The sequence below is a fragment of the Stereum hirsutum genome (assembly GCF_000264905.1).
Source record: "Stereum hirsutum FP-91666 SS1 unplaced genomic scaffold STEHIscaffold_1, whole genome shotgun sequence".
Lineage (NCBI taxonomy): Eukaryota > Fungi > Basidiomycota > Agaricomycetes > Russulales > Stereaceae > Stereum > Stereum hirsutum.
Genome location: NW_006763131.1, coordinates 3,013,555 through 3,028,536, shown reverse-complemented (window position 1 = coordinate 3,028,536; position 14,982 = coordinate 3,013,555). Strand labels below are relative to the sequence as shown.

The 14,982-nt window shown below is 53.1% G+C and overlaps 4 protein-coding genes across 4 annotated transcripts; 2 read left to right on the top strand and 2 right to left on the bottom strand.

Annotated features, from left to right (window-relative positions):
- Positions 1-106: 106 nt before the first annotated feature.
- Positions 107-4,636, bottom strand: STEHIDRAFT_164935 (uncharacterized protein). Its single transcript, XM_007298966.1, has 5 exons — positions 4,370-4,636; positions 2,536-4,316; positions 2,392-2,466; positions 2,121-2,323; positions 107-2,054 (listed from the first exon to the last, which is right to left on the bottom strand). The coding sequence occupies exons 2-5, from the start codon at positions 4,171-4,173 to the stop codon at positions 479-481; spliced, it is 3,492 nt and encodes a 1,163-aa protein (XP_007299028.1). The 5' UTR covers positions 4,174-4,316; positions 4,370-4,636; the 3' UTR covers positions 107-478.
- A 1,196-nt stretch (positions 4,637-5,832) lies between these two features.
- On the top strand, positions 5,833-7,615 carry STEHIDRAFT_107124 (uncharacterized protein; the record flags this gene model as incomplete). Its single annotated transcript, XM_007298965.1, has 6 exons — positions 5,833-5,866; positions 6,035-6,200; positions 6,370-6,590; positions 6,656-6,797; positions 6,870-6,924; positions 6,980-7,615. The coding sequence occupies 6 exons, from the start codon at positions 5,833-5,835 to the stop codon at positions 7,613-7,615; spliced, it is 1,254 nt and encodes a 417-aa protein (XP_007299027.1).
- A 452-nt stretch (positions 7,616-8,067) lies between these two features.
- STEHIDRAFT_127482 (FAD-binding domain-containing protein) lies at positions 8,068-10,887 on the bottom strand (the record flags this gene model as incomplete). Its single annotated transcript, XM_007298964.1, has 17 exons — positions 8,068-8,120; positions 8,189-8,223; positions 8,288-8,339; positions 8,414-8,447; positions 8,521-8,643; positions 8,735-8,941; positions 9,021-9,185; positions 9,259-9,367; positions 9,430-9,513; positions 9,600-9,727; positions 9,783-9,887; positions 9,948-10,013; positions 10,078-10,095; positions 10,157-10,192; positions 10,247-10,345; positions 10,401-10,520; positions 10,606-10,887. The coding sequence occupies 17 exons, from the start codon at positions 10,885-10,887 to the stop codon at positions 8,068-8,070; spliced, it is 1,716 nt and encodes a 571-aa protein (XP_007299026.1).
- A 202-nt stretch (positions 10,888-11,089) lies between these two features.
- STEHIDRAFT_136478 (uncharacterized protein) lies at positions 11,090-13,563 on the top strand (the record flags this gene model as incomplete). The annotated part of the gene is made up of 6 exons (XM_007298963.1): positions 11,090-11,163; positions 11,254-11,310; positions 11,382-11,610; positions 11,919-12,102; positions 12,165-12,701; positions 12,773-13,563. 6 exons carry the CDS (start codon positions 11,090-11,092, stop codon positions 13,030-13,032), a joined length of 1,341 nt encoding a protein of 446 aa, XP_007299025.1. The 3' UTR covers positions 13,033-13,563.
- Positions 13,564-14,982: the final 1,419 nt, after the last annotated feature.

Here is a 14,982-nt window from a genome sequence, read left to right as displayed (position 1 = left end):
AAACACCATCACCGCCGTGCTTTAGTAAGTAAACGGCGTAGCCCCACAACTTCTCCATACACGAACGACGTACATCGCTCGTACGGGCTGTTGGAGAGAGAGAGAGAGCGTGAGCAAATTATACTGATTAAATTACATTTCTCAGATGGATGGATAGCGACACCGAATCTGCGAGTACGAAATCTGATGGTGTGTGTGTGAGAGTGAGTGTGAGTGTGTGACCGATAAAAAATGCAAATACTGCTGTGTAAAAGTAGGTGATGAGTGTGAAGATGTCCTCGAAGAGCTTCGAGGCAGCGAGGAGAACAAGGTATATAAGCAGAAAGAATAAAAGCGAAAAGGGAATCAAGGTAGAACAAGAACAAATAGTTCCATCCGGGTACGGACGCGACTAACGAAAGTGCGAGGATAGCGAGAGACGAAAGAACTTAAAAGGTATAAACAAGTAATCAAGTTACAGGAAAGAAAGAAAGACAGATCACGCCTGGTGATCCAATTCATGGTATGGGTACGACAAGGACGGTGTTTTGCCATGGGCCGTCTTCTCCGTATCAATCATCTCAAACGGCTCATCCTCCTGCGACGCCCTCGAGATTCCTGGCCCAGGGCCCCGCTGGTTCCTTGGTGGCGGCGATGCGAGTAACGACGACGATGCCGAGGATTCGAGCGACGATGCAGGAGTCATCCTCCGGCCATGAGCATCAACGACGGATTGGACCCGTGAGTGCGCATGTTTCGAAAGGCGGTTGGCAGCAGCATTGGAGGACATGTACTGTTCTGGTAAAACGGGACTGGGAGGAATTTCAGAAAGAACGGAGCTGGCGCCGATGGAACTCCTGCTGCCCGACATGAACTCAATGACACTCGGTCGACGCTTGCGTGCCGGAACCATGGGCTCCGTACTCGAACGACCATCTGACGAAGAGCCATTGGCGAGCACAGCGCCGGTCGCCTTCGATATACTGTTCGGAGGCGATTTCTTCCATGACTTCAATATCGATTTTCGAACGCTCCCGTCTAGCGGACCACCTGAAGAAGGGGGTGACATGGATGCAAATGACGAAGTCGAGACGTGCGATTGATGCGCCGGCCTCGTTGCCTGTGCTCCCTCGGCATTCGCTGACTGGAAGGAAGGTGCCGGTGAACGGCGAACGGGATAAGGAGACTCCTGATCAAAGGCGATGGTGTTGATAGAAGCCTCCGCCCTAGCTTTCTGGATAGCTTGTGCGGTAGTCATGTAAGTTTGCTCGGGGTATGGGGCCAAAGACCGACGAGGGGGTATCATCGCATTGGTCACGACTTCCTGTCCTGGAGGTGATTGTGCGACGCTGGGTGATGAACGACCGTTAGCGAGTGGCGTTGCGGGTGTACCAGGAACCGGCGGCGGCGGCGCCGTGGACGAAGGACCTGAGGAGACAGATGACTTGTTACTCTTGCGCCAGAGCTTCCTGATACTTTTGACGGGATTCAAGGACGACGACGGTGCGGTCGTCGGCGGTCGTAGCTGGGATTGGGATGGAGAAGCGGGTTTCCCGTGATTGTCTTCGGAATCCATCGAGAATCGACTGGAAGGAGGCTTGCGAGGCGTGCTTTGGCTCTCGCCGCCCTTGCTACCATTGCGATTCAACGAGGCGTTCCGCTCCGGAGGAATCTCAAAGGTTGAGTAATGTATATGCGAGCCCGATTTGCGCTCATCTGACGTACGGAAGTCGGTTTCGCCTTCCGAAGGGAATCTTCCAAAGGGATCTGCGGATAGGGGGATGATTGGCGAATTACTGCTTTCTTGGTGGCGAAGAGACGGGGGGAGCGGAATGATAGCGGGATAATCCGCGTCCTCTCCCTGGAATTCTCGTTTGCGAGCCAACGACTCGTCCGAAGCAGTTGACACGGCGGACGACCTGTTGACTTTCGCGTAAGGAGATACTGGAAGGGCATGTGAGACGCCGTTTAGAGCTAATTGAGGTGGCGCAGGAAAGTCCTCAAGTTCTGGTGACGGTGGCGTGCTATCGTTCTTGAGCATCGAGAAAGGGACAGCAGGCCACACAGGAGGTTGACTGTTCACGCAGGCAAGCGTAAGACAAATATTACATGACTAAGAACAGCACTTATAACGAACTCACTCGTCCTTCGGTGCACTAGGATCTGGCCGTACAGAGCCCCCGTTGCTCCCGCTGGACGATGCATTCAGGAAATGTGAATGCCCGGAAGAGGGCGTCAAAGTGATGGACGCAGCCGCCAGGGAACCCGGACGAGCGGGCGAACCATCAGCAGGATCCTCTTCGAGCTCGTGCTTCAGTTTGCGAGGTGAGAACTGGGCCAAGGCCTATATTGCATCGTGGAATGGGTTACTTCTGGAGGCAAGGCATGGAATGGAAGGAATCCTCTACTGACCTTCTCGATTTCGTCCAACTGAGCTTTCATGGCATACTGACTTCGTCTACGATCATGAGGATCGTCTGCATCGAACTATGAGAGGTTCAAGGATGACCGACTGTCAGCCTCACAAGGGTAAGAGTGAGATAGCATGTCACGTACATCTCCGCTATCGTCAAAGTTCAAACCCAAGTCCAATTCCGCAAAGAATGCTCCGCCCCTCTTCTCATCCAATGGACTCTTTCCACCCACAAGATCTGAGTCATCCAAATCTCCGTTCTCCATGAACTCCACAGATACTTTGGGTCTCTCGCCTCCAAGGTCGTCGTCCGAGCTCGACGGTGCACCATCCTGAAGGTAAGCTAGCTTTGTGCTTCCGGTGCTCATAGCCGTCTGTAGCGGGCTGGGTGTCAGCTCCGAGAATACGATGTCGCTGGGTTGCGAGGCAGCCAAGGTGAGTGGTGGAGGCACAGGGCGTTTGATGGTGCCAGCGGTGGTGGGTGATGACCGCCGCTCGTTCCGCTGAGGTGGTGATGTCGGGATCGTGACCGAAAGCCGCGGTCGGTCGGGACTCAGTCCATCCTCTGTGTCTACAGGTGAATCAGAAAGCTTCTTTTCGTCCTCGGGGTCCAACTCTTCCTCTTTCTCATTCGAAAGTAGAAAGCGAGGAATAGCCTGTCGATCGACAAGTTTCAAGTTGAGCGGTGCACCCTTGGACTCCTTCCCGGCTTCACTCCCGTCTACTGACTTCGATCTTGTGGAAGCATCATCTCTCGACCTCCCTGCTGACCGCTTCTTATGATTGGCCTTTCGACTCCGGAGCCAGGGTTCGTACCATGTCGCCTTCCGTTTGTCGATATCGAATTCGACCTTCGCAAGGATAGGTATGATTGAAGACGAAAGTAAGCCTGGAAGTTCGAGAGAGTCTGCCTGGGATCCGGGCGGGAAAGATGAATCGGGAGTATCGCAGTCAGATTGAGAGTTCGACGAAGAAGGGTTGTGACGATCAGAGGACGAAGAGGGTGTAGACGGGTTTGGTGTCATTGGGGTTGTAAAAGGCTGAGGAGTGACACGTCCAGGAGAGACCAGCGGTCGTAGGGCAAGTTGAGTGGAGTCCGACTGTGGAGTTAGATCGGAGTTGGCCACTGGAGAGAAACGGGAACCATTGGAAAATCCAAGGCCGATGGGATTTGGAGACGGAGTTCTGGAGAAGGAATCCTGCTCGGACTTGGCGACCCGTGCCCAGAGGTGCTTCCATATCTCTTCGGAAAGCCTGGGACCTGGCTCCTCGTTTGGGTCGACAGGAGAGCCGACAAGACTAGGAGAGGTTGCCCGACTGGGAGCTGAGGAGACGAGGTAGAGGATCATACCGGCGGTACTTGGGAGAGCATATTCCTTAGCAATGGCGAATAGTTGAGATTGTAGGCTGGGAAAGAGGGGAACAAGGGTTCCACGTCTAAATTGAGTGTGGTAACCTGAGGCGTTCGATGGTGGAGGGGTCATGGAAGAAGAGTCTGAGGCGTCGGAGTCGTGGGGAAGATGCGTAGGAGGGATGACATGGAGGAGAAATTTGGATGAGGAGGGTGGCATGGGGGAATGAGGGCGTAAATGGCTGGTGGATGCATTGGATGATGGAGTTGGAGAGCGCCGTGGTTCTGGAGAAGGAAAGTCGGTGAGAGAATAGCCGGGGACGGGGGTCGATATGCCGAGTGCATTGGCGAGCATGGCGAGACGGTGAGGGGGAAGGGGGGAGCGCGGCGGGGGCCACGACGGCGAAAGGGTGGCCTCTGCTTCAGACATACTATCCGTCGAAAGAGCGACAAGAAAAGAGAGGTATTACGATTGAGCGTAGCGTAGGCGCGTTCAGCCAGACTATTAGAGGTTTGCACTTCAACGGGATGACCACCGTGGTCAATAGAACATGCCTCAGCACCCCGGGCAGCCTGCAGATTATCGTGTCAGCGCCTAGCTCAGAGATTATATGTAACTTGCTCACGAAAGACAACGACGGCGAAGGGGCCGAGAAGGACGTCGGAGACGATGAGAGCAAGCACAGCTGGGAAATCCGGCGGCCACGCGGGCAACCCCGAACTAAACGTACTCGGCCCTCGCCGATGTCCCCCTTCTTCCTCTCCACTCCACCCCCGAGCTGCCCTCTTTACAACGTTCTCTCCAATACATAGCCATCGTCGTCGTCCGAGTCAAATAATCACCAAGATTCTTGCTCTTGCTTCGGTTCATACTAATGACTTCTACGTGTCTTCGTGATATACTGCCTGTCTGTAGGTGCGGCCGCCTATGGCCATATTCAGAGCACCGGGTCTGTTCTAACCTATCGAGCGAGGACGCAAGGCGGCACGGCACAGTATAGTGAGAAGGAGGAGATGCAGTTGCGTCTTGTCTTGCATGGTGCTGTCAGGTTTTGTATGCTGGCGGCTCGTTTGGTATGGATTGCCGGGTTCGAGGTTACGTCCATAGCTACTATCCCCACGAAAGGAGACATATGTCCTCCTAGATCTTCCCCATAGGTAACGTTCGTAGCGACTTTTCCCCATGCGAGCTCACTGTGCGGCTCCTTGTCTCCGTACTACGTTACTCGCCACAGCGAGATGTGGCACGGCCGGCCGCATCTGTTCGCTAACCGCATATGTGTAAAAGGCAATCTGATACCGATAGCTCGGCTCACCCGTCACTTGGCATCAATCAAAGTTGACTCAGAGTGCTGTTGAGTGGAACCAAACTCTCCGACTAGACAGATTGGTCTTATTTTTTTTTCAAAGTCCTCCGAAATTCTTCGCCGCCAGAGCCCATCGAAGTTGTATTACATCTATAGCTGATTTCTCGTAGCTTCCATTCGAGCTATCAAGTAGGCGCGATTTCACCTTCGGATTTCGGACGGTCGCGTTCCGTCCGGAAACATCACCGCGGCTCTGATTGATGCCTACCCATCCGAACACGTGCAGGCGGTCATCGCTCTCTTTCTTGCAATTCAGTCTCTTGATCCACCGTCGGCGTTTTTTTCTCTGTAAATGTTGAAACAACTCCTTGTTTACGTGCCCGTTGTAACGTCGCCTTCAATATCGTCCGACGGTCGACCAGCCACTGGACACGACCGGATGCGGAGTGCCATGTAATTTGTATTATCGACTCCTTCCACCAATCCATGATTTGCCGCTGTCGACCATAAGCTTCCTCGACGAACACGCGTACGGTTAGTAGGAGATCCAGAGATCTCATCTAATGCAACTCAAAGCGTTGAAGGCACCCGGCTCAGGAGCCTCTCGACAGATGCTGTACGCCTGACATCGTCTTGGGAAAAGAAGCTAACTTGTCTATACATCCGGCGATCTTTGGGCCCCTTCCTACGACGCGGTACCTTGCTCATCCTGCCGAGCTGAGCAAATATAAAGCAACCATCGCATCGAGCACCCCGGCCTTCTCCCTACTAATGTTTCTCCTATGATTTCAGAGCCCTCTGTAACAGCCGTTCGCAGTGAGTTGGCCTAGTCTGATTTTTGTATATCCTTGCTGACCTGAACGTTGAACTTCCGAACTTCTTGATCCTTTTTCTATCGCGCAGCGGTGATAACGATCTTTCATGCCCTCGCAGTCCTTACTACATCATGGCGACTGTATCACCGTACTAAACGCCACCGTTTAGGATGGGATGACGCCTTTGCCGCCATTTCTCTCGTCCTGACCATAGTACTCATCGTCGCCGTCTGGATCCGAACAGACACCCCCGATGTCGGACCTCTCCACCAGCCAGCCCACACTCGCATAATTGCCTACTGGCTAGCCAACATCAGCTTCACACTGACACTCTGGTGAGCCCAGCCATTTCACGACTGGCCTTTTCTCAGCGCGAACCCGAAACGCCCGGCACGTCCGTGTTTACGGATCTCCTGAGACGCACGGACGTCCTTCGATTCGTTGTCAATAGCCCCTTGCTAACACGATGCATACGGACCTGTCGTTGTGGATTGCCACAAATAGGGCCGCCCGGTTGAGCATGCTCACGGCTCTCATACGGATCATTCCAGTCCAATTCAGACTGCACCAGCTTGCGAAATGGTCCGCCGGGCTCTTCGTCGCCTTCGTGATCGCATTATTGGCGCAAAAAATACCGAGATGCATACGTACCGCTCCGCAATGGACGGTTTTGGCAAAACCGCAATGCCACTTGGGGATAGACGTGGGTATCCTTGAGCTTTGCAGTCAGTTCTTCCCCATTGTATGTTCCCTTTCAGTTTGTTGCTGACAGCTCTTCATGGGTGTACAGCGGACATCGTCGGGGACATTATCCTCATCATTATTCCACTGCGTCTGCTTTGGGGTCTCTCGGTCTCGCGCACGAGATATCGGCTGCTCATGGCCATTTTCTGCGCTAGCGTGTTCACGACGATTGTAAGCGTCATTCACGGGTGCGTATCAAATTTATCTAGATATTCGACAATATATACACTCTTTACTCATCAAACCTCCGGATATTGCAGCGTGTTCGTGCTGGGTCCGAGCGGATTACTGGAGGCCATCACAGCCAACGTTGAGGTGAATATCGCCATATTATACTCACCTGCTCGTTTCCTTATTAATCCTCATCCAGGCCGCAGTCTCCGTCATCGTGAGCAACCTCGCATTGCTTGTCACCGCAATCTACCGGCTCTTCGGCTTGAACAAAGCAGACGACGAGCTCTTCCTCACGGGCCAATACCACCCGCGCACCAGCTCCGACGAAGGAGGCGCCAGCTCGCGCCGCAACCCCCGCGGCCGATGGTACAGCACCAATAGCAACGGCGACAACGCCCATCGACTCAGACTCGGGCTCGGATCGGGGCTCCAGTTCTGGAAGGGAGATAGGAGTCAGAACGGGAGCATAGAGACTATTGGGGGTACGCGTCTGAATTGGGGAGGGAGAGCGGGCGGAGGGGATGAGTGGGGGTCGAGGAGGCCGCCGGCGGTGACTGTGACGGTGGATATGGAGGTGGATACGGATAGGCGGGATACGGTGCTTCTGGGGCCGATTCGACCGAGGAGAGAGAGGGTGGATGTGGAGGATGTGGACGAGGAGGAGGGTCATGGGGACGATGTGAAGCGTGGTACGGGTTTCGATGCGAAGGAGAGGGTGGGGCACGAGGAGGAGGGGTGGACTCCTGTTACTGCGTTTGAAGGGACGAGGTTGAAGAAGGATGATGAAGCGCCTCCGTCGCCGTTGTCGGACGATGGCAGGACGGACAGATGAGTATCGAACTATTTATTGCGTATTTGTGCTGTTTGCCGTCGTTTTCTTCCTTTCCTTCCTTTCCCTCCTTTCCCTCCTACCTTTTACTTTCCTTTTCGTTGGGCTATTGGGTTTAGAAAAATCTTGGGTTTGTATCAGCCTTGTGTGTAAGCTATTATGCGCCGCACTGTAGTCTGAGGTCCATGTAGCTCCCACTAGTCCATGTCTCTATGAAGAATATGAATCGTCGCACACTGGCGTTCTTTGCGCCACTACATGTTTATTCTTACCCTCCGAGGTCGCCGCAGATTAACAATCATTGTACGCCGTTCGTCGTTCATCGCCAACAGCAACACATCAAGGACGAGCTAGAACGGCTTCCAAACAAAAGCATGTAGTCTGCATCCAGAGCACTCATAAGAAAAAATAAAAAGTCTGCCTTCGAACCACAAGCAGCTTGCCAAGTCGGGCAATTAAATATCCATGTAACAACCGTATCGTGGAGCCTGTGACCCCGTCCAACCCACTGGACGGAAACACCTGTGTGAGTTACTGTTCGAGCGCAGAGTGAGGGGTGAACAATGCTAGACTCACCACACATCCAACAGTCGAGCAGACCATCAGGGTCACTGCGCAGCACACGGTCAGTCTCGATATCTTTCCTCAGTTCTCTGTCGATAGGAAGGTACGTACTATTTCTGCTTGAGTGCGAGGAGAGCAGGGTAATTATCTCCCCAGAAAGCGTCTACGGGTGAAATCACCGTCAGATCAAGCCACAGAACACGTAGAATTCCCAAAGCGGGCGACAATGACACTCACATTCATGATCGGGTTCGTACACGTCGCCTTCGTTCTAACAATTGTGCAACATCTCGTCAGTGCGAGTTCACATTAGTGGGCCAATCGGGCAAGTAACAAGGACGTACGGTATAAGCTCCAGAATTAGGCGTCAGGTCGCGGTAAGGCTGCATCACAGTATCCACATCCTCATAATCAGTAGTGATCTCCGATACCGTAGCGTTATACTGCCATATCGCATGCAAACCGAGCTATGACCACCACAACCACCACCGCACCAATACGCAAACACCCAATATCAACATGACCTGTCTCAGAGCAAAATTGAGTAAGTAGACGTACACTCCAGAGAGAGTCCTTCCATGCCGGTGTGTAGCTCGTGGCGTTGGCGGTAGTATTGTAGAGGAGCGGTGTCCCCGCTACGATGTACGGGTTCGCAAAATCCAACATGTTGACCATGACATCGACGAGCGCTGCCTGGCTCGTTTCGTTCTCAAAGATGGAGTTCGGGATGAGGCGGGTACCGAGGATAGTCTGGACTCCGACAGCCTATGCATGTCAATGATGCAATGCGAACGAGAAATATAAGTCGCCAAAGCGCAGAGGGAAACAAGTAAGATATACATACGGCCTGAGCAGCACCAACGTACTTCGTGAAGAATTGATACCACGATGGTAACTCTTCGATGACGGCCGTCCCACCCTGTGCGATCGCAAAATCAACCGCTTTCTTCATCGAGGTGTTCGCTTCGGCGAGCGTGAGCAGCGGGTTAACGTGGATGAGGGTGTTTCCCTGCCGGTCATCGACTTCCCGTGAATATACATTCGCGCCAGTAGGATTGAGGGGAGGATAAGGATAAACTGACCCCGATATGACCACCCCAGCCTTCGTTACCCCATCTCAACGAGTTGTTCACTACGATCTCGAACCATTCCCGTGAGTTATTAGAAGTCTGAGTAAAAGAGATGGACGCTCTATATGTTTATCATAAGTATTCGCGAACGAGTTGACGGTGAGATCACGGGGTATTACTCACACTCGGAGCGACATCTGCGGTTCGACGAGATGCGTGCTTTCCAAAACCACACCAAACGTGCCACCACCACCTCCACGCAACGCCCTGTAAGTTACACCCGTCGGGCACACATTTATGATAACATCAGCTCCAACGGTCCACAAAAATGTATGCACCCCATAGAAACGCACCAGAACAGATCTTCGTTCTGACATTCATTAGCGACACGAAGCTCGCCGTCGGGAGTGACGACTTTGAATTGCAGCACGCGGTCTGCGCCCAGGCCATAGACTGGGGAGAGGATACTGTGGCCACCACCCTACACCAATGATCAGACTGTGAAAAGGGAACAGAAAATACAAGCGAATATGAACCTGGACCCAACCGCCACTTGCGGCGATAGTCTGGTGGTAGCCTCCGATGAACGTTAAGTTGTTGGCCTCAGCGAACTCGTAGACAGTATGGAATGCTACACCGCCCTTGGGGATTTCGCCGGTCGTTAGCCTTGCGAAATCATTATCGACGAAAGATGAACGCACTCCTATGGTCATAGCGTTGTACGTCGTATTACAACTTTCAGGGGAGAACTCGGCGTCGTATGACATCTGATGGACCACGATCAGTCCTTCTGAAATGTGAGTTGCGGTAGGGAAGGAAGATGTGGCGTACCGCGTCTAGGTGATGTACCTGGAAACAACGTCAATAAATCACAGAAGCTGCCAGGACGGAAAAGAAAATATGTACGTACCCAAAGGCCTAGAGAATCCGGCGAGCTTGCTCGTCCCTGCGCGGCGTTGGTGTCAGTATCTGAGAGACACGAAAGTCAACGTGGGCCTACCTTGTAGTCATGGCCCGAGTTCTTGATTGTGAGGCGGACGCCTGTATCTTTCGCAAACGCAAAAGTTGCTTGCACGTCCGAAGCGCCTTGCACATCAACCTTAGGCATCACCTCAGTGCCCTGGCATCGTGGAAAGGAACCATGAAAGACTCACGTAGTACGGAGAAACGCTTCCCTGGAAGCAGGTGCTGTCTTCCCAAGCCAAAGGATTGCTCGTGTTCGTGACATCCAGCAAGCATTTCTCCGCGGTCGACTGACAAGTCTCCCAATGAGGCTACACGTTCCAAGCCGACCACAGGTTTACCCACCCATCAGTTAGCTCAAATGCCTCGGGGTGAACTCAAGAAAGAGATGCTCACAAACATATAGGCGCCGAATTTCTCAACACGGTAGAGCGGATCAGTGTAGTTCGCTTCGACATCAGAGCACGCTGCTGAGTTGACGGAAACATTGGCGGCGTTTACGACTGAGAAACAGGGCGCGGCAAGAGGAAGTGCGCTGTACAGCTTGCCACCGAGGGTATGGTTTAGTGACTGCCATTGCGAACTAGAAATCGAGCTGGCGGGGACGTCGGCAAGGACGGAAAGTGGCACAACCAAGAGAGAGGCCAAGAACGCTGAGAACGCCATACAGAAGAGCATGGCGGTCAACGTCGAAAGTTGGGATGCCGGAAACCTTGGTTTAAGCTGCTTTACTTAACGGGGTCGAGCTATAAGGTACCGGGATATAAGTGGTTGCGAAAGGCACTGAAAAAGATGAGAAATATGGTGGTTGATCACAAGAAGAGCGCTTCGGCAGAGAGTCTGAGAAACATGGAGGACATGTTGCGGTACTTTTTGCGGAATGTCGGCACAAGGAAACTGTCGGCGTCTAGCAACGTATATTATGGTTACAGTACAAGGAGCTAGGCCGAGGAGGTAAGGATGTTAGGACACATGGTCACCTGTGAGGTCGGCCCTGCCTTGGCCTTCCGAGTTTTAACTCGTCAATTCCAATCGCTCATCGAGCGGTATCTCCGCCGTGTTCGCCACCGGGGCAGCGAGTAGGGCATCGAGTGGTATGAGGTGGGTTTGACGGTTTCAAATGGCTCGCCCTTGACTAGATATAGAATGGTCTGCTTCTTTTTAGTTGATAGGCTCGAGCTCGGAGGGTACGGGCTACGATTAGCTCGTAGCATGACGTTCGCTGCAGGCACCGGCGGTGAGCGGACTGGAGTAAATACTGCTGGAAAGCTGAAAAACTTCGAGGACAAGATCCAGACGAGGCGCACTGATCTCGACGACGATGCGTGGTGGTGGTTGAAACCCGATTTTGCCTGCTGTTTTGATCCCGATACATCAACAATGCCTCGCGCTGCCTCCGATGTAGACTCTGCACAAATACAAATTAATATTCAGAGAAGGCGTCGCCACCCGCACTCCTAATGCGAAAGGGTTATTGTCTGCGAGTGCAGAAGCGAACAGCCTCGTCTGCCATAGTTACAGCTCCTCCACGGTTGTCTGTGCGTGAGGATCTCGAGAACAAAGCATTTCTTTTGTGGACGGGACGAGTGTGGGAAGAACCTGCCTGATGTAGCGGGGGCGTGCGTAAAAGGGATCTCACGGCTCGGTGGACGGCGTCGCCTCTTTCCTTCTCTCTTCTCTCTTTCTTTCATCTCCTCATTCTCTCTTAGCTAGCAGCGCTTTTCACGACGCAGACACGAACAATGGATCAACATATGCCAGACGACACCACCGGCCTCGCCCCCCCAGGCGCCTCCTACGCCGCGTTCTATGCCTCTGATGATAGCGCAGGCGAACAGACCTATGGGCTTTACAACCCTACCATGCAGTCCTATCAACAACCTGCCCATCCTCGTGGGTGCCTCCCGCCTCGTTGATCGCCTCGATCTGACAATCACACTTCTTTATTCCTTCAGGCCAGATGCCGTCTTCGGATATGTATCGACTTCATACGATTAACATGATGCCCAACGCACCCCAACAGTACCCTCAGGCCTATCCCCCCGCGCCTCATGGCATGCCCATGTCTGCCTCGCCTGTCCCAGGCGAGTCGCCCCAAATGTACGGTGAACCCCTCTCGCCCCCTATTAGCGGAGGGTCCGACTCTGGAGCCGACGCCATTTACAATTCCCGTAGCGGCACCGGCTCTCCCTCTTCCTCCCGGGGAAACAGCCTCGTCAACCACCACCATCACCGCAACCCCATCCGCTACAACCCGACTCCGTCCCCATCAGGCTCGTCTGGCCGCCGCCGAGGTCGCTCTGAGTCCGACGAAGATATGGGTGTCTCTTTGGCCGAGTCTATCGCCCACACCCGCAAGGAGGCTACGAGGAGGCAGAGGATAGAGGCCGAGCAGAGGAGGCGCGACGACCTTCGTGATGGATATGCCCGCTTGAAGGACGTTCTTCCCGTCTCCAATCAGAAGAACAGCAAGGTTTCCCTCCTTGAGCGAGGTTAGTTCATCCCAAGTCCTTTGTCTGCATCGGGCGTCAAAATGTTTAACGCGCGCTCGTGGATCCCGTAGCAACCCACCACATCGTCCAGCTCGACAAGATGAACCAGCAGCTCCAGGCGCGTCTCGCCGCTGTTGAGCAAGAGGTCGGCAGGCTGAGGTCTCTCAACGAGAAGATCTCCCTCGGCCCAGGTAGTACTCCATCGCCCATGGCGTCGACCCCTCACAATCCCGAGCAGGCTCCCGCTCCAGTGCACTCTCTTGTCCCTGTGCCGAGCCACAACATGCAGCACGACGATTCGGGCTCCTCGCCCTCCGACGGGGGCTTTTAGCCGAGAACATCGTCGTCTGGCTCGTCGGCATCATCATCGCCACCTACCGACCCAATCGTACCGCTGCTCCCATCCATTCGTGTCCTGTGTATCCATCTGCTCGTTTTTTCTCGTTTTCTTATCCCTATCGTCGCGGTCGTGGGCGGATGTGGAGAAATATCTGTATCGAAGTATCTTGACTGTGGCCGGCTTTCGCACGTCCTCGACAGCATCGCTGCGAGGAATGCGACATCCTCAGCAATCTTCCGCGAGACCTACGACTCGATGCCGTGGGCTGGCCATAGGGAGTACTTCATCCGGGCTTGAGGTCGCGTCGTGTCGCGCATGTCGCTGACCACCGTCTCTCGTACTCGTCGAGGTCGGCTCCTGCGGTCTCGCTCTTCGACTATCTCAAGATTCCCGGCGAATTCCACATCCTCACACCGCCTCTCTTCACTTTCCCCGTATATATCTTGCTCTGCAATACTGTGCCGTCCTCAACACTACCGTCAAGTACCCTCATTTGCCTGTGTATACCGTGCAATTCTCCATCTTCCACCATCTCCAACACCGCCCAGCACTACATCGCACTCATGACGGCTCACTTATGACATTTACGAAGAACACGGACACACACGACTTTGTACGGACCCTAACGATTACTCATTTTCTTCTCGTTTCCTTCTTGTGTGTCGGGTTCAGCAAGCGAAGCATCCTCCACGACTGTATCCGGTTCTTCATCTGATATCGACATGTATCTCACAACACCCATGAAGGGTTGGTTCAATCTGTGGCGTGGCACGGTCTACGTTCGCATTTTTCCTCTCTTCAGCTTTCTAGACGAAGGTCACCCATTCTTGTATGATGGTCCGTGGTGTTTTGGGTTTTTGTTGTTTTCCGTTTCGAAGATCGTGTTCCAGTCGATTACCTGGAGGTTGATTTCTTACTTGTTCGTTATGTCCTTGTCCTTCTCTCTTTTTTTCTCGTCTTCTCTGCACTATTTGTATATACACATTTCTGCCTGCTTGCTTTCCTTGACCGCGTTCCCCTATTCTTCTTCTCCCCAGTGCTAGCTACGGTTGACTTATCTCAATCTGCTGTTGTATCCGCTGTTAGACTAGTTTGTCCGTAGTCTGTGTTGTCGTCCAATGAAACTTTCTCTCGACTATCTTTTGAACCAGTTGATTATCGAAGATCTCGCACCAGCAGTTGTGGCCAGGGTTATGTTTGTCCAGTTATTGTTCGCCGTGGCACCAAACTGCAGGTATCGCCGCGAACAATAATCGATTTAACTGCCTTCGAGCTTCCATTTCTGCCGTACATAAGTTACATGAAATCGGATTCCAGGACAGAACAAACAAGCAGTGAAAGACAGGAACAAAGGAAGCCTTGTGTTACTATTGGACCGTACATACCAGTCCACAAAGTCGCAACAAACCTGACTCCCGGCTACCCTTGACCTCGACAACAACATCGATAACCAGGTACATACACTGTACGTATGATACTTACGCCACTTCGTTTATCCACGGTCCAATCGACATCGATTGCTGGGAGTAGGGACTCTCCGTAGCAAACACCACATAGCCTATGGGTCCTGTAGTTCTTCTCCCCTTCATCCTACTCTTGAGTCCCCACCTCGAGCTCACTGCGACTGCCTCGAGTCGCCTTCGTCCTTCGAGATCTAGAAGGTCGAAGTGTCATCCGATCCCGAATCTGATTTTCGTCCCACCTCGATCTGTACGCATGACCGTTAGCTATACCAAAATCGTATCCCATCGGTGCATCGACGAAACGATCTGGTATTTCCCCGTCGCCCGATGGATGTCAGTGGCACCTCGGTGAATTCGCAAAAAGGGCTGCAGCGAAAGCGACTGGGCTTGGAACACGCGTCCTCCGTGCTTTTCGTGTTTCGTCAGGTCGAATCAAGGCAAGCCTCTGTCGGAGTTTCTCGTGTTCTTACCAACATGC

What these genes read in the sequence shown, in the direction of transcription:
- STEHIDRAFT_164935 (XM_007298966.1), bottom strand. Translation starts at nt 4,173, where the DNA reads ATGTCTGAAGCAGAGGCCACCCTTTCGCCGTCGTGGCCCCCGCCGCGC. An exon ending in ACTTTGACGATAGCGGAGAT is followed by an intron (nt 2,467 to 2,535) that starts GTACGTGACATG and finishes AACCTCTCATAG; the next exon opens with TTCGATGCAGACGATCCTCA. An exon ending in AGTTGGACGAAATCGAGAAG is followed by an intron (nt 2,324 to 2,391) that starts GTCAGTAGAGGA and finishes GATGCAATATAG; the next exon opens with GCCTTGGCCCAGTTCTCACC.